Source organism: Helianthus annuus, chromosome 8 (genome assembly GCF_002127325.2).
Source record: "Helianthus annuus cultivar XRQ/B chromosome 8, HanXRQr2.0-SUNRISE, whole genome shotgun sequence".
In the NCBI taxonomy this organism is placed as follows: domain Eukaryota; kingdom Viridiplantae; phylum Streptophyta; class Magnoliopsida; order Asterales; family Asteraceae; genus Helianthus; species Helianthus annuus.
This window is the reverse complement of record NC_035440.2, coordinates 97359886-97383420: the sequence shown is the minus strand read 5'-3', so window position 1 is coordinate 97383420 and position 23535 is coordinate 97359886. Positions and strand designations below refer to the sequence as shown.

The following is a 23535-nucleotide window of genomic DNA, read 5'->3' as shown; positions in this document are numbered from 1 at the left end:
AAAACAGGAAGTCTCTGGCAAACTGAAGGAGAAAATTGTTGAAAAAACTGAACTTACAACCAAAAAGTTTACAGGCTTTGAAAATTCAACCTTTGAAGTGGGAGAATGTTCAAAGAATTCCTTAAAAAGAAAAGATAATTTGAAAAATCAAAAATGGGTTGTTAAGGGTTCAGGTAACAGTTCTGGTGATGAATCTGATTCCATAAAATCAGAGGAGCCACGTGTTGAAGGGAAAGATGAGAAATCAGTTTTAACAGTGGATGATGAGAATTTTCCACCACTGAATGCTAAAAATTGGAAATCTAAAGTTGGGAAAGTTGAAATTTCAAATCAATTTTATTCTGAAAAGAATAATTTTGATGTTGAAAAAGCTTTCAACAGTAATGTGAAAAACATTTTTGGAAAAATGGTCAATGGTAAGGCCAAAGGAGTCAAAGAATTTTATGCTTCCAAAATGAATGTTCAAAAGACTGTTAAAAGCAATGATGAAGAAGAGATTGTTACACCCAAGGCTGGTCAGGCTTGGGTGGATATATTCTTCAAAGAATAGAAACCTGACTTGCCGGAGCTCCCAAGTTGGTAATCGTGGAGCATGAATTGGCATCATTCTTGAAAATGTTTGTAAAATTTGTTTTGAGAAGTGTGAATTGCCGGAACTCCCAGGATAGTAAGTGTGGAGTAGGAATCGGCACCTTGAGAATTCGACCAACAGATGATAATTGGTTGAAAAGGTTTGTGGCAGGTATTTGGTTTTTGATCTTACAAGAGATTCAATCATCTATTTTACAAGTGGTTAATCAAGGTCATTAAATTGAACTTGATTTAACTATTATTCAAAAGATTGGTAAACAATGTGATGAAATGACCCCAAACCTACAAGTGGTTGATAAACGAACTTATTTTCCAGAAAAACCATTTTGATTAAAACAAACTTAAGTGTTTTGAAATCTTAATGGGAAAACAGTTTGTTGTGAGGGGGAGTTCTGATTGTTTATGCCAAGCGGATGGAGAATTGAGGCGATTCATATCAGTTGTCATGTTCTGTATAGTTTGTTTTCAATTTCTTTAAATGTTTTTGAATTTTAGGGGGAGTAATAAAAATTTTCAGAAAATCCAAAAACATTAGAAAATCTGAAAAAGCCAAATCATGATAAAATGAAAAATGAGTTTTTGTTGCATAATAGAGGAATGATAGTACATCAGTGGACTATCACAACATGCTAAAGAATTGTAAAGTCAAAATGTGATAAACAATCTCACTGTGGATGTGTCAGTAGATTTTTACACATTTAGTAAATTATGACTAGATATAAACCTAAAAATTCAAACTTGCTTATTCTGTGGGTAACAACTTCTTGGATATATAGGTAACCCCTGAAATCTTGTTTGAAAGGTCCCTTATTCTGAGATACTAGGTCTTTATACTTAGTGATATCTGGGGTATTATACCGGGACTTCTGCTGAATGGAAATTCTGACCTAGTCTCCGTATAATACTTTCTGCAAATTGCTTGAAACATAGCAAAAGCCCTCAGCAAAAATGATTAAACAATAAAATTGATAATCATTGCTGTTGAAGAAAAGATCCTCTAAAGGGGACACACCAAAAGTCGAAGCCGTCATCTCTCTGCGTATACGGAAGTATCGACCTGAGCTCTCACGGCCCTCGCAATTTAACCCCTGTATAGATATCATCTGTGGTATACTCACCTGTAAGACTGAATATTGGGATCTGGATACGGGAGTATATTCAAGTGGTGGGACACGCGAATAAGTTTAAGTAATTAAGACACTAATAGCGTATCTCGAAACAGTTGAAATTTGTGTGAAAATTTAAGAGGATAAACATACTGACAATCTAGGTGAATTGTTTAAAACTTAAAATGAAATCAAGCTTAACGGTGTTGGTGATGTGTCTCAAAAACTGATATGATCCTCTTGCACGAACTCACAAAAATATTGTTTGTAAATATTTCATTTCTGCATTTTCTTTTATTCAAAAATCCAAAAAGATTTTAGTGTGTTTTAGCATAAATTTTGTAAAATCCAAAAAGATTTTCGACAACTGGTGTTGAAAAGCTGATTTTCGAAATTCCAAGTGCTAAACATGAAGAACAGGTTGGGAAAAAATGTATGAAGATGTTATGTTTACAAGTGGTTTTCAGAGAACAAATCATTTTGTATATTTTCTGAAATAGTTTCTAAATTTTTAAAGATTTAATCATTTTGAAACTTATGTATTGGGTAGAGATTATGCAGGTAACCTGAGCTGGAAAAGAGCCAGATTACGATCCTAGAATGAATCTGTGAATTCCAGACTACAACCCCAGTAGATTGAGAGAGGGAGTCTGAAGGCAAAGTTGAATAAGCAGTTAGAGCCAGTGCTGATTCTGGTATTACTGATGCTGATCAAGTTTAAAGATTCAACATTCGAGGAAGAGGAGTTTGTTGCTGATAAAGACTGAAGGATGACAACCAAAGACTCGACACTGAAGACTCCGTCAACATCTGAGGGGGAGTTTGTTGGTGCATCCATCTGTCGCCTACGTCTTGTATCGAGTCTTGTATTGAATAGGCTAGAACAGGGCACGGAATCCGAGATACTGTATTTAGATGTGATTCCGCTCCAAATGACATCTTGTCATTTGGAACGAAACCCTATTGATCTGATTCCGCCCGAAACATCCAAATAGTTGATTCCGCTCGTAATTGTATCTTTTTGATTCCGCTCCTGATGTTCATGCATGTTGGAGCGAAATCAGAACACCTATATATAGGTGGTGTTAGGAGCGAAATCAGAATTAGTTCAGGGTCATAGTCATTCCGGTTGCCACGAAGTGCTGCCGAAGTGTTGTCAGAGCTTGTAATCGATTCTGTGATCAATATAACAATAGTTAAAAGTGAATACGGCTGAGATTACACCAAAACACTAGTTTCCGCCTCTTGTTTTGGACAGGAACTCTTCTGATCGACTCATCCGGGTCCGAAAACGATCTCACGCACATAAACACCCTCATTTTCCATGGACTTTATATATAATTTCAACAATACTTTCAAAATGATGACACTTTTATATCTTTTAACAAGATCATTTTAAAATCAACATTTGTCTCATGCTTTATAACTAGTTTACTTCCATTTAAAGAACTTGTTTTACCTACTTTTTAAGATCATTATAGTTCAAGTCGTGGTTTTTAACTTTTATACAAGTTATATATGTTATAAATCACCTTCAAGTTATAATAAAGTCCATAGATCCTAAGGATGATGATCTTGTTTAGATCTAAACATCAAGATCTTTAGATTATCATTCCTAAGCAAGTTCATACAAGATCATCCAACTAAACAATCTACTTTAACAATCTCATCAAGATCATGTAAACTAGCTAACACAAAACAACATCATCAACATATAATATATCATTTTTATAGACTTTTTATGTTGTGATTAGAGTTTTAAGCTTTGATTTTTGTTAAGTTCAAGATGAACAAGTTGTACTTTATGATTCTACATGACATAAGAATCTTGAAAATGGCAAGAGATGATCTTACAACTTTGCACAAGATTAAGTGAGCTCTAGGATGAAGATGATGGAGATATGAATCTTGAAAGTATCCTCTAAGGCTTCTCCATGCTTGAAACGCCTTTATATCATCTTAATTTGGAGTTGTAAAGCTTGTAAAGTGGTGTTTAATGGTGGAAAAATGGTGGTGATAGTGTGGCCGAATTCAAGAGGGGGAGAAGGAGGTGATTGTGGTGTAAAATTATTGAAGTGAAAATGATAAGAACATGAAGTGAAGGTGTTGTAATCTCTTATAGTCAAAACATAATCTAATAGCCATGCCTTCTTTAAATCTTCTCAACAGATACTAGCAAGTAGGGAGGCTTGTGGGACCCACATAGTGGGGGGGGGGGTTAAACTGTAAGTAATTTATAAAATATTTTTTATAAAATATAACATGTGCATAATTTGTTAATCTTGATATATATTTTGGTGTTTATGTTAATTAGGTTAATTAGAGGGTTAAAGGTAGTTTAGGGTGTTAAGTGTTACTAACTAGTTCACTAGACTAGTTGGTATTAATTTTGGATGGTAAAAATACCACTAGTTTAGTCGTCAGTTCGAAACCGGACATTATGTGAAAGTTGCGTCGTAATACCAGAAGTGATGTCTCGAGTAATTATTCGATACTGTCAAGATTGTTTAGGACGTTTATCATTATTTACAAGCTATATAAATATTGTAAGCGCTGAATTTTTAATGTTGCGGACAATATTATTACTAGTTTTCGCGCGGTTCGGACAATTTATAAGTATAAGCGATTTCCGGAAAGTCAAAGTGTTGTTGCATTTTGTGCTCCTAATTAGGGGTTTTTGTTCATATTTCAATAATAATATGCTTTCAAATTGTCCGTTGATCGTTTCGGCCAGTTTTCAGAACTTGCTAGCATGAATAATGTGTTCAGTGACTAGTGCTTTTCAGTTTAGCCAACATATTCAGACATAGTTTGTTGTTTTCTCATGACGCGACGGAATTGACATTACAATTTGTAAAATTTAACCATGTCCTATGATTTCTAGACTTTGTATGAGCTAATCATGCACAAATTAAGCCATAAACGAATGCAATTAAACGTATAATTAGTTGTTAAGTTGTACGGAATCACCATTTATTTTGCCAATTGTCACAGTTTCCTTTTATGGAAAAGTATGAACAATCAAGAATCTAGGGTTTTCAATCCATGCAAAAATCATTCAACACACTCATATGATCATAGAGAAACACTAGACATTAACAAGTTTTATTAAAATTGAGTTTGGATAAACTAGGGTTTTCGACCTAATCTTGAAATCAATCAAGATACTTATTTGTAAGCGTCATAGGGCATTGGGATCAATCAAGAGAACCGACAATTGCAACATCCAAGCAACAAATCAAGATGGAACAGTGTTTTGAAGGCACAATTTTGAAATTATGGTGGGGTAGGGTTGTCGCACGCAAAGGGGGTTTAGAGTTGGGTTTTATTTTTTTTAAATATAACTAATAGAAACCAAGGGTGGGCTTTTTGGTGATTTTGTAACTTTTTATGGACTTTTTAATTAAAACAAGCCCACCATAACACTTTTCTAATGAAATCACTAGCATATGTCTATAAAAATTAAAAACCCACTAATTTGTTTATAAAAATTAATTTATAAACGCTAGATCACACAAAAAACACACATTGTTGCCCAATTATGAGAACCAACTAACAATTAATCCATTTAGTAAAATAACATATAATTCCACACAATAATATTAATATTTCTACGTTTGCAATACTATATCCATGTTTCACCAATGTTCGGGGTCAGACTCGTGTGGGTTCGGTAATTCGGTTAACTCGCCAAATTACTATTACGTGAGTGTTCGTGTACTAACTGAATTACTGTTACGTGAGTGTTCGTGTACTAGCTGACACACTTAACAAGTTAATATCAAGTGAAATGCAATAATGAATGTTTATGATAATGTTAAAGATAACGGAGTTGTGTTAACAGAGGTAACCTGAGAATTCTAGGAAATGTCAGTGTTAATGAGTTCTAATAAATTAGAGCTCCTAGTGGTACATTTCTTATTTGCTGATCTTATTTTACCTTTAAGACATGTGAAACATGTTTCAAAGTCATTGAAATCGAGAGGCGGTAAAACTTCATGCTTCACGAGTCGAGATAAGCGTTCTCGTTAGATGCGACCTAAACGTTGATGCCACAACATGGTAGAAGTCTCTAGTATCGTTTTCGTTTACTTTTTGTTAGTGATTCATGAATATTATATGGTAACAAAGATTTGGAGAATTCATTATCTAGTTCTAATTTATAAAGACTACCATCAAAAAATCCATAACCATACACTTACACTTGAGAATGAAAAAAAAATTGAAAGTTTGTCATGACCATGGGAAACATCAAAACCGTCTATGTCTAACTTTGGTCCTGATACAAGATTGCGAGTAATCTCATAAGTAAATCTAAGCTTCCCACAACTTTAACTTCAAGTTCTTTTCCATTCCCAGTTTAAGTGTTCTTTGGTTTCTTTCAAGCTTCTAGATTGTAAAGAATCATTAGATAGAGTTGGTTACATAAACCATAGAACTAGAATCAAAACAACATGTATTAGTTGGAAGATTTAAACTAAAGGACTCAAGTATCATGTAGATATCTTTATCTTTCTTAGCCAACCACTCCTTAAAGGCTGGGTAGTCTTTCTACTTATGTATGTCCTTTTTACAGAACTTTTGGTAAGGCTTCCCAGTGGAGTTCTTAGAGCGGGGGGTAGCACTTGGATTACTCTTTCTGTACTTTAGAAATTCATTTCTTGGATAAGTTTCTTTTCTATTCTTTGAACTGGAAGTGGCGAGGTAAGCAACATAAGGTTGCTTCATGCGCTCTTTCTCTTACACACACATAGTGATCAACTCACTCATTGTCTATTTGTCCTTCTAAGTATTGTAGTTAATCTTGAAGGCTTCATAAGCAACAGGAAGTGAAGTCATGATGAAGTGCACTAGAAAACCATCACCGATCTCCATGTCTAATCCCTTATGCTTATGGGCCATGTCGTTTATCATAATGATGTGCTCACGAATACCACTTTTTCCATCATAATTAGTAGTCACTAGCTTGAGAATAAGATTTCTAGCATGCTCTTAGACGTTCACTTGGATTGATCCTCCATATAAGCCAGATAGATTTTAGCATCAGTCAAGTCGAGTGTGGAGTGGCTCCTCTGATTGCAATGCCAATGGAATTCTTCATAAACATGAGACATGTGGTTACACCTCTCCCACTTTTTAGACAATTTCTGCTCAGCAGTATTACTTTTGTCATGAAGTGGTGGGGGTTGATCCTCTCTTAGCGTGAAGTCGAAATCTAGCAAAGCAAGAGTTAGCATGAGGGAGTCTTTCCAGGCAGCAATGTTATTACCCCTTAAGGATGGAATGCCACAATTAGAAGCTACAATGGATTTAAGGGGCAATTAATATAAGTCAAGCATAAGTTAGGACCATTTTCATTAATGAAGTTGTGATATGTCTATTATTAACATCAAACTAATAAGCTAAGTTAAGTTCTACTTAAACAATAATACATCACCTTTGTGTAGAAGTGGGACAATTAATTTGTTAGGCACGAGTTAGTTTTCCAAGACATAAATGTAACACATCACCTTTGGGCAGAAGTGAAACGTCTATCTTGAACAATACAGTAGATGTAACACATAAGTAAAACATCAAAGTGTTATTTAAGTGAAGCAATCTTAGTTTTGTAAAACATTTTGAATTGTAAGGTTTAACAAAACTAATCCATTAGTTAATAGCAAACCACTTGTTCACGCGTGTCGCCGGATCTAAAAACTAATTAATTAATTAATTAATTAATAAACATTTAAAAGAATTATGTAACTTAAAGGACTCATTTAGGATTGTGTGAAGAATTAAGGCAGTGTCATTGGATTAAGACAATGTCGTCGAATATACTCTCAGGGTCAACAATTTTAATTGTCGATAATATCAGTAGAGTTACCCAATTGTTAGTGTCGCCAGTAAAAGGATCAGTCGACAAGAGTGTCGGCTGCTGATTTTGTGTCAGTTAGACAAGAGTATCACAATCCACAGTGCCGACTGACATAACGTTAGTGTCTCTTAGAATTTGTACCTATAGACATGAGTGTCGCTTGCACAGTGGCGGCCGGAATGAGTGTCGCCTGGTGGTGGTTGTGCATGCAGAGATTATTGTCGCCGACTTTAATGGCAACCGACTTAGCGTCGCCAAATATCAGTGTGTCACCTGATGTCGGCGACTTTAAGTGTCGGTTGACGTTGCCTAAAATTTTTGTTAGGACTTTAGGAGAGTGTCACCAATGCATAATTTTTACACAAACAAAGTTTACTAAACTTACGAGACTACAAGTGCATTTATTTTCAAAATTTTGGGGGTTTTACATATATCCAAGATTCTAGAAGATTTCAGTGCTAATTAGATAATTTATTTAATACGAAACTTGGAGATAAAGTTGCCCAAAACAAAGAAACCAGATTATAATCTAAATCAAACATCTAATTATATGATTTTCATCAATTTTAAGATGAAGATCATCAAGAACACCAAGAACAATTTATGAACATTCAAACTTATTCTTTATCAAATTTCAAAAGTTAACAATTTTTAATGAGATTTAAATAGGTTTTAATTCGATCTAATAACCCATGAAAACATAAGCAAGATATTAGATCCAAAAATAACATATAAATTCATTTTTTTAATTTGGAGTTTTCACCAAAAATTCTTGTTTCTTAACAAAACAGAATTATTAACCAACATAAGTAATACCATGTTGATCAATTCTTTAGAGAAACAGGATACAAACAAGAAGATGAAAGAATATATGTACCCGTTAATCTAGAAATCGTGGAGATGGATGTCTTCATGTTCTTCACTAATCGGGTTTTCATTTAGGGTGTACGGTTATGATGACTAAGTTGATCAAGTTTGTAGAGTAGGAGGGAGGGACGATTTGTGAGTGATGTTATGATGGTGATTATGTCAACCCAAAACGCTCTTTAAAGACCTCGATTTGTACATCCAAGGAGAAATCTTATTCTCTAGTAAGGGTAAATATTATTAGATTTAGGTGTTCAATACTCGTCTATTTAGCGTTGCTATTAAGATACGATCTCAAGATTTACACCATGGACGATGAACAAAAAATAATATTAATTGTTTAGTATTATAAATAAAAAAAAGATTAATTATGAAAAACGAGTATTTGGTGATTAATTATTTGTAAGCAACTAATTTAGTGGAAAAAATTGTGTCATATAAAGATTTAAATAAGAAATAATTTATTAGATAGATAATAAATTAAAAGATTATTTTATTAGATTATAAAATAAAATCAAAATGATTTTTGACTAGTGGTTATTATTAGCATAGAATAATTATTTCACGAAAACGAGGAACAAATATTATTAGATAATAATTAAAGAGGGAGTTGTTTTTATTATTGGATAATAAAACAAAAGTCAAAGGGTTAGTCCACTTGGTAGAGACATTGCCTCTTAGGCTAGTGGGTATGGTGATGGTCCATCCTTGGAGGATGATCCGCCACGTAGGCGCCACATCATAGTCCTCCCAAGGATGGATCATCCTCCAAAACTAGAGGGAATGGGAGGATTGTCCTAGTCATAGTCCTCCACCACTTTTATGTTTTTTTTTTAATCTTCAACTTTTTTTAACATTTAACAAATAAAGTAACAAAATATTTTCATTAATATTAAAAAACATTACATAAACAAAAAAAATAAATTCATTAATGCTGTTCAGCCTTTCGCTTCCAGACCTGCAAGTAACAATGACATAGATACAAAACTATCCCAGTTAAAACACCATTCACTTCAAACCAGAACTGTGAGCGTGTGCTAGCAAAAGAAAAAGGGTAAAACGAACCAGTATATTCCCATTTCCAAGGCTGTTTAAGGGATGGTTGATATTTGTTTCACCCATCGAGCCAACCAGCACAACGTGCTTCACTCCAGCAGCTTTAGCTGTAAACAAAATTATATCCAACCAGGGCCGGCCCATTAGTACAACTAGGTAAGGCTTGGGCCTAGGGCCACCAAAAATTAGGGCCTCCAATTTTCGTTTTTTTATAAATGTATATATAAATAAAGTTTTTATACTAAATATACTAAGAAATGGTTTACTACTAACATGAGCGTGGTTTGATGGTAAAACAACTATAGGGCTTTCGTGGAGAGCCAGGTTCGATCCCCTCATGCCACCCTTTTTCACCCAGTTTATTTATTTTTTTTAGTAAACCTAGAATACAAGTTCCGAGATGCTCTTTGATTTATTAAGCGCATATATATATAATTAATTTATTTTGATTCTACTAATAAAATTTGATAATATTTTGATCCATGTTTTTGTTAGTTCTCCGTACATAGAAGCATTTAATTCAAGTTAATAAGTAAATATTGTCTACTTAACTTTATTCAATAAGAAATTCTTAACGAACTTTGATTTGATTTATGTTTTAGATAATCAGATTTATTTGGTTAAGAAAACCATCTACTTTATAAATATATTAAATGCTATATAAGTTAATCTCAATAATTTTCGTGCCAAGTAGAAATCGAAAATATGAACTAAAAAAATTGAAAAAGGGTCCGGATTCTGCATAAAATGGTCATTATATGTGTAACCATATAGTGACCCCTCTATCTGCATGTTACCATAACGGACTTGCATACAGTAAAATTTTTAACTTCGCCTGCTATAAACTTTTTTAGTTTATAATTGTCGGTCCCAACCCTGGGTAAATGAGAAGGCTTTTGTTACTAAATATATTTAAAGGATAATCCAACATTATATCCAGCAGTTTACCCAAAGATTGTTACTTTGTCAAGTCTAAGAGAGAACAGAAAATGTGCACATGGACCACGTAGAAAGGAACTACAAGACATAAGACAGTCACGCTAAGACCACCTAGGCATATCCAAACACTATTTTTTTTTTTTTTTTGATCGGCAAACAATTTATCCATTCAACCTCACCAAATTGTTACAGTAGTAGGAGGACATCAGCAAGCAAGCTGCTGGCCCTATACAACCATCGCCCAGTATACACCCAAAAAACAAACATAAAAAAACATTACATACATATCAGTCAAAACTGAAATTCACCCAGCCCTCCCAATCCATATTTGTGATTTTTGGTCTATGTTTGATCCACAAAAAGGCTAAGCTGTGCATCTCGCCAAAAGCTCTACCAATAGTTCCTCGTTTTGCGTCGAAAATAAGCTCGTTTCTTACTTCGCCAAAAATATTTTTTTGAATTTTTTCGATTTTTTATAATTTTTTATAATTTTTTATTTTTTAGATTTTTTTGGATTTTTTTATTATTTTTTATATTCTTCTTGAATTTTTAGGATTTTTGAATTTTTAATTATTTTTTAGAATTTTTTGATTTTTTAGAAATTTTTTTATTTTAGATATTTTTGAACTTTTTATTATTTTTTTAATTTTTTTAAAATTTTTGGATTTTTTATTATTTTTAAGATTTTTTTTGAATTTTTAGGATTTTTTTATTATTTTTAGAATATTTTTGATTTTTTATAATTTTTTGAACTTTTTATTATTTTTTAGAATTTTTTGATTTTTTAGACTTTTTTGGATTTTTATTATTGTTTTAGATTTGTTTTGAATTTTTAGGATTTTTTATTATTTTTTAGAATTTTTTTGATTTTTTTGATTTTTTTTTGATTTTTTATAATTTTATGAACTTTTTATTATTTTTTAGATTTTTTTTATTTTTTAGAATTTTTTGGATAATTTATTATTTTTTAGATTTTTTTTTGATTTTTTAGAATTTTTTTTTATTTTTTAGAATTTTTTTTGATTTTTTAGATTTTTTTTATTTTTTATAATTTTTTGAACTTTTTATTATTTTTTAGATTTTTATTATTTTTTAGAATTTATTGGATTTTTTATTATTTTTTTGAATTTTTTGATTTTTTATAATTTTTTGAAATTTTTATTATTTTTTAGATTTTTTTTATTTTTTAGAATTTTTTGGATTTTTTTGAATTTTTTTTGAATGTTTAAAATTTTTTATGATTTTTAGAATTTTTTTGTCTTTTTATAATTTTTTGGATTTTTTTGAATTTTTATATAAGATAGTTGTTTTTAAAACTTTTGTCAATTGTTTATAATTAGGGGTAATTTTGTCTTTTTAGGTATGTTTAAATTATAATTCCATTAATACATTTATCAACCAAACATATCTATGGATTTCAAAGAAATTCATCAAATTCCAATTCAAATTCCAATTCACGTAGGGAATCCAATTTCAATTCCAATTCCTACACATTCCGCAAACCAAACGCTCCCTTAACATTCAAACCAATTCATGGCTCGTAGAATATCTTTGATTACGTCTATGTGAGTGGGATATTCCAAATTTCCAATGAAGACACTTTATTATATTCCCACGAGCATGAGTGGCTGTCGGGTGTGAGCCCCACTCAAATTTACAGCTACATTAAATCTCGATGTAATTTCATTATCATAATAAATAAATTTGGCCTTGTCCTTCCATCTGCAGCACTGTGGTTGTGATATTCGGGTGAAGGTTCAGCTTGGGATTTAACCCGGGTTCGAGTCTAACGGGAGTGAGGGTTTACCCATTCCACGAGGTTCCCGTGCATCAGGGGTGTGCTACGCTTTCTAGCGGTGGTCGAGCAGTCGGCCTTTGGACATAGCTCCGAAAGGGTGAGTTTACACGTGGAAAGCACTTAGCCGTTCAAAAATAATAATAAATTTGGCCTCTCAATAGTATCTGGCTCCGCATCAATTCACTCCCAACTTCGAACTCTTATTCACTCCCAAATAATGATGTTTAAAGTCTCAAATTAGTAATGATCTTGATAAGCCCATAAGGGAACCTCAACCTAAATGCCCGCCCTATATAAGCACCCAACAAATTGGGCAATCCAGCTATCAACAACAGAACTAAGTGCCCTAACAATGTAAGCATAAAGTTTTAAGATGTCATCATCATGATCATTATCATAATTAAAAAGTTTATATAACAGACTTGCAAACTAATAGATTGAGATAGAATGCAAACGGGCAGCAAGTTGTGTCGCTATCCTTTTTTGAATAGCAAAACTAAGTATTTTAAAAACTATATTCATAGATATTGGTGTCATAATATTACAATGCATGACCTATTGGACTCTAGTGAGGAGCTCCACCGCCTTAGACGCAAAGAAACCGAAAGTATCAAATACAATGGTATAAACACGTGTTGGTTCTCAAGATACGTTTTCTCGTGTTTGGTCACTTGCATGAAGCATCTTTTAAAGCATTCTGACCGACTATGAAAACATTGGTCCCCAAACTCACAAGAGGAGAGACCGTTGTTAGATCCACACACGCATGTTTCTTTCCCTTCTATTCAGAGATGAAAATGTCAGTAGGTCTGAGATTTTATCTTCCTTCCAACGGGCCGGTCAAAAAAATCACAGCAACTTCTTTCTTAGAGGATTGAAACATTGTTTCCAGAAAGCAGTAGCGAAGCTTGAGATTTCCGATCGGGGGGTCAAAAACGTGTATATCTAAAAAATTATAAAACCGGGGGGTCGAAAACGTATATACCTAAAAATTCTATACAAAAACTAAATACCGGGCACTACTGAGCAAAAAGCTTGGAGGATTGAGCGCCCCTTTTGGTCACCACAAAGCTGCGGAAGACCCGACTCTATATAGAAAATATCGTGAATAAAACTCCATCCACAATGGACTTCTAGATACACAAAGACAGCCATTGATGAATTGAGAATTTTCTTTTATTTATTGTGTTTTTTAAATAATAATAATAATTAAACTAATCTACCTCAAATATGTTTTCGAAAATATAGCGACCTAGGTTGTTAACATCGGATTCACTCGGAGTTAGAAATATGTTATTAAAAGTTCTGATTCAAGAGATCTTAATATATAATGTCCACGTATCATGATGACGTAAACCTAAGGTTTAAAATCCCGAATTATTGAGCAACTTTTTGATTTCATAACTTCTAGGGCAAGTATGTGGCTATGAGTGAATTTAGCCAACTTTTTGATATCATAACTACTAGGGCAAGTATGTGGCTGTGAGTGAATGTGGCCCTATACAGTTGTTAGGCTACTAGGTGTGGGGTCCTTCAGGTCCGGCGACGTCTCCCAACTAGGGGTGTTTAAAATTATCCGTGTCTGAAAATTCGATTCGAAATATCTAATATCCGAATCCGAAATATCTGAAAATTCAGATATCCGAAATTTTGGATATCCGAAATTCGGATATCCGAATTTTCGGATTCGGATAGTGATTTTAAAATTTTCGGATATTTCAGATATACGAAATATCCCAAAATTTAATTTTTATTTTTTTCGGATATCCGGATATTCGAAAACATCCGAAAACTTATATTCGGATATCCGAAACTATTCGAAATATCCGGTTCTAAATATCAAAAAATAATAAATAAATCAATATTAAATAAAAAATTGGATATTCGGATATCCAATTCACTATCCGATTGGATATCCAAAATTTCGAATATTCGAAATTTCGGATACGGATTCGGATAGTGAAATCTGGTATCCGAAAATTTCAGATATCCGAATTTTTGGATATCCGGTTTTGAACACCCCTAACCCCAACACCATTTCCATAGGGGCGGCGACGTCCTGAGCGGCATCTAGGAGACGTTGAAGACGGGGCATGTGAAGACAAAATATAGCCATTGTAAACGGCTAGAAATTAAAAAAAATATATATTTTTTTTCTTTCTCACTTTATAAATATATACCCTTTATTTTCCCACTTTTAACCCAAATCTTTCCAATCTCTCTCAAATTTTTATACATCACCATATTTTTTAAAAAAATTATAGGCATGTCTTCTTCTTCTTCTTCATCGTGGTGTTCATCATCTTCGGGTGAGTGCGAATTATTTTTTGCAAACTTCGTTATGCACGCAGCACAAATGATCATGGAGGAGGATGAAGAGGAAGAAACGTCGTCATAACCGCAAACTATGACAGTCGCCTTAAACCGAGACCGAGAAGGTTATCTTTATTTTTCGGTGAAAATAATATATTTAATTTTTTTAGTATTGTGAATGCAGTATGTCTATCGCTTACGTCAATCACGTATCGCAGCTGAGAAATGATCAATACTAGGTTTAGAAGTGTTAAATATAGGAAATAAATGTACATACGTAGTTTGGAGTCCATCCTCACGAAATGGAGTCTATCCTCACGAAATAGAGTCCATCCTCACGAAAGGGGAGCATGTAGGTTGGAGAGGATGGACATCCTCTATAAATAGGCCATTAGTCTTGACATTTGAGAACTTTTGCTCACTTGAGAGAGAACTTGTGGGAGATTGATTCAAGGTGCTTGTAACTTTCAGATCATCAATAGAATCAACATTATAATTACGTTCTTGTGTCTGATCCACTCTCGTACACGGATTCCGCACGTGATACGAGATCTACGCAGTCATCGGTGTTACGAATTCGATCTGGAAACGAATCCACAAGTGGTATTAGAGCAGGAGATCAATTGCACGTATTCAAGATACAAGAATTCAAGAAATTTCATCAAAATCGGAGGTGAATTGCATCAAATTCTTCATATTTTCTTCTTCTACTCACTTTCTTCATTTTTTGAACTTTAAAACTCAGATTTACACTGATTTCACAGTTAAAATCAGCTAGATTTTAGATATTTTATGCGAAATTGAGTGTTAAACAACCCTACAAATATTCAGAATAAAATGCGAACTAAATCTTGATCAATTTTGTAAAAAACTATGGTTTTCATGACCTGTTGCGCGCTGGTTGAGTTGGAACGGATCAATGTGTTCTTAGTTGATCCGAGCGGATCGATGTGTTGAGTTAGAATTGTTGCAACGAATCAACTTCTCTACATACATATCAATGGATCTGGAATCTATTGTTGTTACAGATCTACTAATTCAAGCGGATCCAGGTTATCGTAATCAACTTAGTGTACATTCACTAATCACCGAACCAACTTTGTAACGGATCTGGAAGTTTTATGGATCAACAAACTTCATTCGAGCGGATCCAGAACTTTGCTGTCTATCCGCTGATACTTCAGTTTATCCTCTTGAATTAAACTTGAGTCAGGTTAGCGGATCTACTGGTTTGTTGATTGTTGTACAGTAGCAAATCAACATAGTATATTCGCTTGAACCCAGAAGTTCATCCGCTCGAACCCGTCAATCTCCATCCGCTGGTAATCTAAAAGTTGTTCATCCGCTAAAAGTTCTTCATTCGCATTTATTCTAGTTCATCCGCTATTATAATCATTTTAGTCTATATTCGCACAAACAGTAGGATAACAATAATCACGAATCAGGTTATTAAGAGTCATTGGGTTAGCACGAACTAAGAATCGTTGATCCGCAAGAAGTTAAAGTCTGTTCATTCGCCCGAATCTACTATCTTACATATTCACTTAGATCCGCACGAATCTGGAAGATAACTCAAGTACGAATCAACATATTCTGGATTCGCATGGATAGAGAATCATTTCGTTAATCAATTGGCACGGATCAACACCTGCATTAGTGACGGATCTACTTATCCTTGATCCACGCGAACTGGGTTCTATTATCTTTGATCCGCACGAATAAGCCTATTTCTAGTCACAAAATCAAGTGTCTTTTAGTGCGGATTTAGTGCATCTTCTTTCAGTTCTCATTGATTGAGATAACATCAATTATTTTTCATCCGTTGATCCTCATCCGCACGGTTCAAGTATAACACATCTGCAATAACTTTTGCACGGAACTAGAGTTTTATAAGTGTCCGTCCACGTGATCTTATAAGAGTCTATCAGCACGGATCAAATTCACTTCATTCCATGTTCGCGTGAAATTAGAGTTTTTAAGCATTTGATTTTCAAATCTGATCAAGTGTTTGTTTAACTGTTTGCAAGTGATAATCAAGTGTTCAAGATCATGGCAGAAGAGTTTTACAATGCTTTCACTTCCGAATCATCCGAAATAACAACAACCGCACCGAAAAACATTTCGAAAGATATCACTGAGAATTGGTTTTGTTTGGAATTTAGGTATAAAAGACCGCTAAATGATAAAAATGAAGAAATTCCACTTTTAAATTTAGCTAAAGATGATAAACAGACATTTTCTAATAAACAAAGAATGATTGCTTTAATTCAACAGTCGATTAGGGATGATATTTTCTCATTACTTCAACATGATGGTTCATCAAGATCTGTGTGGGAAGCATTGCAAGTGAAAGCTGAAGGATGAAAACAAATCAAAAAGAACAAAATTTCATTGCTAAAGAAAGAATTCGATCTGTTTGAGTGTATGAAGGGTGAAAATGTGAGACAAATAATCGAAAGATTTTGTCATCTAAAAAATGAACTTGAAATGTTTGGGATTACAAAGACTAGAGAAGAAATCATTGACAAAATGATCGAAGCACTACCACGAGTAGATGATTGGCAGACATTTTTCATGATACTGAAAAATGACTCGAAGTTTGATGAACTTACCCTGGATACGTTGATTGAAAAGCTGGAGGGACATGAGTGAGAGCTGCAAAAACAGAACAAAATAAGCAGTTCAAACTATCAACAGAATGTGAGTCTTTACTACAGGGGAAATCTGTTAACAACCAATCAATCGTCAAAGATTGGTACAGCTTTCAGTGTTGAAAAGTCAAAGGATTCACCAAAAAGTTCATCAGGTTATGAACCAGGTTATAATTCCTCCTCGACAGCATCAAACACAGCAGAACCCGATGAGATTCAATGCAACATTGCCTTGAAATTGAAAACTTCTTCGAATATGAGTATCAATGCTGCCAAGCAACAGATTAGTTTCTTAGCATCAATTCTGGAGTCGTATGAGAGTCTAGTAGCGGGTAGAATCGGAAACCCGGGAATGACTAAAGAAGACTATGATCAGATCGATCCAGAAGAGATGGAACTTATCGACATCAGATGGTGTCTGGCTAGTGGCATTAGGAGGGCACATCGATTTATGGAGATTACAGGCAGGTAGTGTCTTGAAGGTTCGAATACGAAGCTGGGATTTGACAAGTCGAAGGTCACATGCTTCCGTTGTATGCAAAAATGACATTTTTAAAGAGAGTGTGTGAATCGGGAGGTGAATGAAAATTTCAATCAATTCCATGATGATTACTGCAAGAAAGCTATCTATCATCAAACCAATAAACAATCATCAAAATCAATTCTAAGACAGATTGGTGAAGGATCGTCAAGAGAAAAGAAACAAGCTTTAGTGACGATTCAAGATTATGAATGGTTCAATTGGAACAAATATCTTCCAAAAGAAAAGATTGCATTGGTTGCTGAGAGAAATCTGAACATGTCAAAGAGAAAAATATAGGGAAAGACGTTTTGGAAAAAAATAAAAAACATGAGAAACTGAAAAAGAGTTAGTGTAATAAAAGGAAATGATAGCACATCAGTAGACAATCACAACATTCTAAAGAAATGGAAAGTCAAATGTGATAAATGGTCTCACTGATGATATGCCAATAGGTTTTTACACATTCAATCAATTGATTTCGATATATAAACCTAAATATTAATAGCTTACTTATCTCGTGGGGAACATCTCTCGGATATATGGACTTAGTACTTCGAAATTTCGTTTGAGATGTTGCCTGATTCTGAGATTCTAGGTCTTTATTTTTATTGATATCCGGAGTATTATACTTGTTCTTCTGATTTTGCGTCAGCAATGGCCTAGAGCTCGTATAATACTTTGCGTGCTTAATGCTTTCCCTCTGCATAAAAATTGAAAAATATCGAAAGATATAAATCAAGTGCAATTGTAAAGAAGATTCCTAAGAGGAACATACCTAAAGTCGAGACTTCATCTCTTTGACTGAACAGTCGATCATACCTGAGCTCCCAAGGCCTCGCACTAACCCATAGTACAAATATCAATATAGTATATTCACTTGTAAGACTGAATCTAGGGAATCTTGATACAGGAGTATATTCTGAGGTGGGACACGCGAATAAGTTTAACTTCTTAAAATACTTAATCTCGTATCTTCACTCAGTTGAAGTTTGTATGAAAGTTTAAGTCGATCAGTATGCACAGGGTACTTTTTAGACATCCAGTTGTACTTTGTATTAGGCATTCAGTTGTACTTTTGTTTTGTATGTACAAACTGATTTTATATATATTTATGTAGTTGATCTTTTATTTACACGATGTTTGTTTGGATTGTTTGCGTTTATTTCATATGTCTCTTTCGCAACTTATTGTATGGTGTTTTAATTAGACATGTTAGTATAATTTAATAAAAGGCAAATTGGATTTAAATAATCCCAGCTTTCTCGATTTGGCCGATAATAGTCCCAACTCAGTTATTGGCCGATAATAATCCGAACTGGTCCACTTTTGGCCGATAATAGTCCGCCGTTAAAAATAGGTTAACAGACTTAAGCTTTTTTCCAAATTACAAACGAATGTTTTATGCATTTTGATCAGAACGAGGATACGAGTTGATTGATGTAAAATTTACCACGAAATACTGCCCCAAATGACGAAAATGGTGCTTCAATTCGGGTGTTTAAACTTCCAATTAACAAAAATCAAGTCGTTTGAAGTATCATTTCGAGGTAAGTTTTACATAAATCAACTCGTATCCTCGTTCTGATCAAAATCCATAAAACATCCGTTTGTAATTCGGAAAAAAGCTTAACTCCGTTAACCTATTTTTAACAACGGACTATTATCGGCCAAAAGTGGACCAGTTCGGATTATTATCGGCCAATAACTGAGTTGGGATTATTATCGGCTAAATTAAGAAAACTGAGATTATTTAAATCCAATTTGCCTTAACAAAATAAAATCAGTTAACATTTATAAAAACAATGGCATAAAAAACGTATCTTATAAATGACTATTATAAATCAACTATAACCGGTACACTTACGTTAAATGACCGTTATAAATCAACTTTAAATTATATATGTTTTATAAAATAAAATACAAATCTACAACTTTTCAACAAAAAAACACAACCAAATACAACCAAAACCCCACTTTTTCCACCCAAAAAAAACAGACACACCTATGCGTTGCGCTTTGGCCAAAGCACAGCGCTTAGGCACAAGGTCAACAGACAAGGTCTGACAGGTGCAGTTCTTGTCTGTTGACTTTCCACCTAAACGTTGCGTTTTGACCAAAACACAGCATATAAATGTGTGCAAAAAGCCAAATGGCGTATGTGAATAGCCAAGGCCTTACACATTTTAAGGGCGGCATGTGTCGCCACTAAAAACTCTATTGATGAGATCATCATTATACTTTTAGGGCTACATAAAAGTCCATTCTTGGTAAAACTGTTTTTTCTTGCTTTCCAGCTTTTTCCACTTTCTCAAATACCATAACCTAATAACATTAAAGTGAAAATTACGAAAATGTTGGTTGACCAAGAGGGTTTTCAATTTTGTCACTCTCCTGCGTCCTTGGAAGGACCACTGAGCATGGGATGAGTCGGCGTATCATGTTGAAGAGTCCATGTATCACGCTCCTTTGGAAGAGTCCACCGACGCTTCGGAAGAGTCACTGACTCTTCCCATAAACATGTGGGACGCGTGTCAGCTTTTAGGGACATGGACGCATCAACATAACATGCGAACTCTTCCGAAGCTCAGTGGTCCTTACAAGGACGCAGGAGAATGACAAAATTGAAAAACATTAAATTCAAACTGATTTAGGTAAAAGATGGACGCCGACAAAAAAATAATATTGGCAGTAATGTATTACAAGATTAATTTGGGTTGTGCGAAACTTCCTACTATTTCTACTAAATGTACCTCATTCCCCCTGCGTACATGGGATACACTATCATCAACCAAATGTATTTGCATACACAGCCTCACTTGATTAATATGTTTACCAAATATCCATCACTATCATCAACCAAATATCTTTGCTTGCACAGGGTTGATATATCTCGACTATAAATATATGTCAAGTGTTGATCATGTTAGCACATAAACATAATAAAACCATATCAACATGGAATTCTTTCCACAATTTCTACCATTTTTAGGGCTTTTGCTTTCTGTTCTGATCTTTCGTTACAAAACAACAAAGAAAAGAAAAACTATCAAACTAGCAGCTCCAGAACCATCAGGAGCATTGCCTTTTGTGGGTCACCTTCACCGTCTTCACGCTCCAGAGCCCGTCGCAAGGATACTAGCAAAAATGGCAGATGATTATGGGCCGATTTACTCTTTAAGGCTCGGTAGCCAACGAGCCATGGTTGTGAGCAGTTGGCAGATGGTCAAGGAGTGCTTCACCACCAATGACAGATGTTTTGCATCCAGGCCTAGTATGGCAGTTAGCCGTTACATGGGCTATAATAGTGCGGTTTTTGCACTCGCGCCATATGGACCATACTGGCGAGAGATAAGAAAGATGGTCATTTTAGAGCTTTTAACGAGCCAACGGATTGAAAAGCACAAGAATGTTCGTGACTCTGAGGCGAAATACTTGGTTAACGAGTTCTACTCATTAATCCTGAAGAACGGACCCCGAAAAACGGTAGTGAACATGACCAAGTGGTTCGAGCATGTAACGTTTAATATCATTGTACGAATGTTAGCTGGAAAAAGGTTTTCTAGTGGTTGTAGTGATGGGGGTAATAATGAAGACTTAAAGGTGAAAGAAGCCATAAAGAAAGGGTTGTACTTAAGTGGAGTTTTTGTTGTGTCCGATGTTATTCCAAGTCTTGAATGGATGGACATTGGAGGGCATGTGAAAGCTATGAAGCAAGCAGCAAAAGAGCTTGATTTGGTCTTTGGAAAGTGGGTTGATGAACATGTTGAGAAGCGTAAAGAGTGTGATAGCGATAAAGATTCAGATTTCATGGATGTGATGCTATCGACGCTTTCGAAAGATGTTGAATTGTTCGAGCACGGTCGTGATACCATCATCAAGGCAACAACACTGGTTAGTAACTAGCGTTTGCTCTCTTTATTTTATTATCTAACTTTTTTAGTCGGGTCCTATATGGAGCCATTCTTTATCTCTTGTGATAGAGGATAGAGATAAGGTTTGTTCTTATCCGACCCTCCTTGGAACATACTTTATTAGTAGGATATAAGGATATCACTATGGTGGTTTGTTTATTATAAGATTTTCTTCTAATAATTGTTTGAGTTTTTCTTCCATGGGAAACTAGAAATTCATTAATTTTAAAATGAAACGCAACAAACATCCATGAAAACAGTTAAATAACGATGTTTAAGTTTTTATTTTCTTTGATAACGATAGCACATGGAATATCAACTCATGATAGGTAGGTAACGTGTCAAAACGGGTTCAATTCGCTAACGCATTAAATATGGTTGTTGAAATATCATTTCATAAAAGATAGCTAAAACTTTTGAAAACGACTTAGATAGCTTTACACATTCAAATCTGTTTCGTACGACTTTAATTTGTTTAACATCATATGACTCGTTAAACGTAAATTACATGTTAGTTTTCGTGGTTTGCTCAAAATAACCTTTTTAGTCAATTAGTCTTTTCCATTGTCATTTCAGTCCAAGACAATAACAAGCTACTTTAGTCAAAATACTAATATAATTAATAGTCTTACTTACATGTAAATGGTCTAAAATTTAACTTTTTCCAACTTGTGATCACATTATACATTTTATTTTTGTAGATTCTCATCTTAACTGGCTCAGAAAGCACAGCTGAGACACTCACATGGGCACTCTCATTGTTACTAAACCACCCTCACATCCTAAAGGCTGCCCAGCAAGAGCTTGACATCCATGTAGGAAGAAACAAATGGGTGGAAGAATCAGATACCAAAAACCTAACCTATCTACAAGCTATAGTAAAAGAAACACTCAGAATGTACCCACCCGGTCCATTAGCCGGACCACATCAAGCCAGCGAGGACTGCAATATCGGTGGATACCACACGCCCAAAGGGACTCGTTTAATAGTGAACTTATGGAAGCTACATCGCGATCCACAAGTGTGGTCGGATCCAAACGAGTTTAAACCCGAGAGGTTTCTTGAGGAACACGCAAACATAAATTATTCGGGTCAGAATTTTGAATACATTCCGTTTAGTTCTGGAAGGAGAATGTGTCCTGCAAGTTCATTTGCTTTGGAAGTGATCCACTTGACACTTGCTCGGTTGCTTCAAGGGTTTGACTTGTCAACGCCAATGGGGAAGCCTGTGGATATGAGTGAAGGGTTAGGAATTGCATTGCCGAAAGTGAAACCACTTGATGTGATCATCACTCCAAGGCTTTCTCAAGATCTCTATTAAAACATAGGGTTGTATGAAAAAAACAAAATCCTAGCCAGTTACTTGTGCTATATATGGATTTGTTCCTAATATATAATTGTTGAAAGTTATATTATAACTAGAAATAACACATGCGCGCGTTGTGGCGCGAGTAGATCGCAAACATCGAATGCATTAGTCCAAACGTTATGTGATGCTTTAACCATATGAAAACACGCGTTTCGACGTATCTGATTGAACTCAATGTAACCTATATAAGCATTGCGATTGGATCAAAACATAAAGTAAATTTATTTTATACCATACAATCATAACATGTTATATGTGATTCCGAGTCATACATAGAAAACCTAAACGGGTATAACGGAAAAGCTGACACGTATAATCAAAAGAGATTAATTAGAGCTTTAAAAAAAGGGAAACAATAAACCACAATTTGACTCCACTTAAATCGAAACAAAATTCACAACATTCATAAAATAATCACGAAAACATATTATATTTGACCTGACTCGTTCCCAAAAAAGTTTATGTCGAAACAGACACCAACTCGAATTTATACCGAAACGTACATAAAAATATTCACGTAAAAAATGTTTTTTTAAAAGAAAACGTATTATAT

At 34.4% G+C, this 23535-nt stretch overlaps 1 protein-coding gene across 1 annotated transcript; it reads left to right on the top strand.

The window, feature by feature from the left end:
- Nucleotides 1-20468: 20468 nt before the first annotated feature.
- LOC110873504 (xanthotoxin 5-hydroxylase CYP82C4) lies at nucleotides 20469-23142 on the top strand. The gene is made up of 2 exons (XM_022122443.2): nucleotides 20469-21592; nucleotides 22314-23142. The coding sequence occupies exons 1-2, from the start codon at nucleotides 20657-20659 to the stop codon at nucleotides 22932-22934; spliced, it is 1557 nt and encodes a 518-aa protein (XP_021978135.1). The 5' UTR covers nucleotides 20469-20656; the 3' UTR covers nucleotides 22935-23142.
- Nucleotides 23143-23535: the final 393 nt, after the last annotated feature.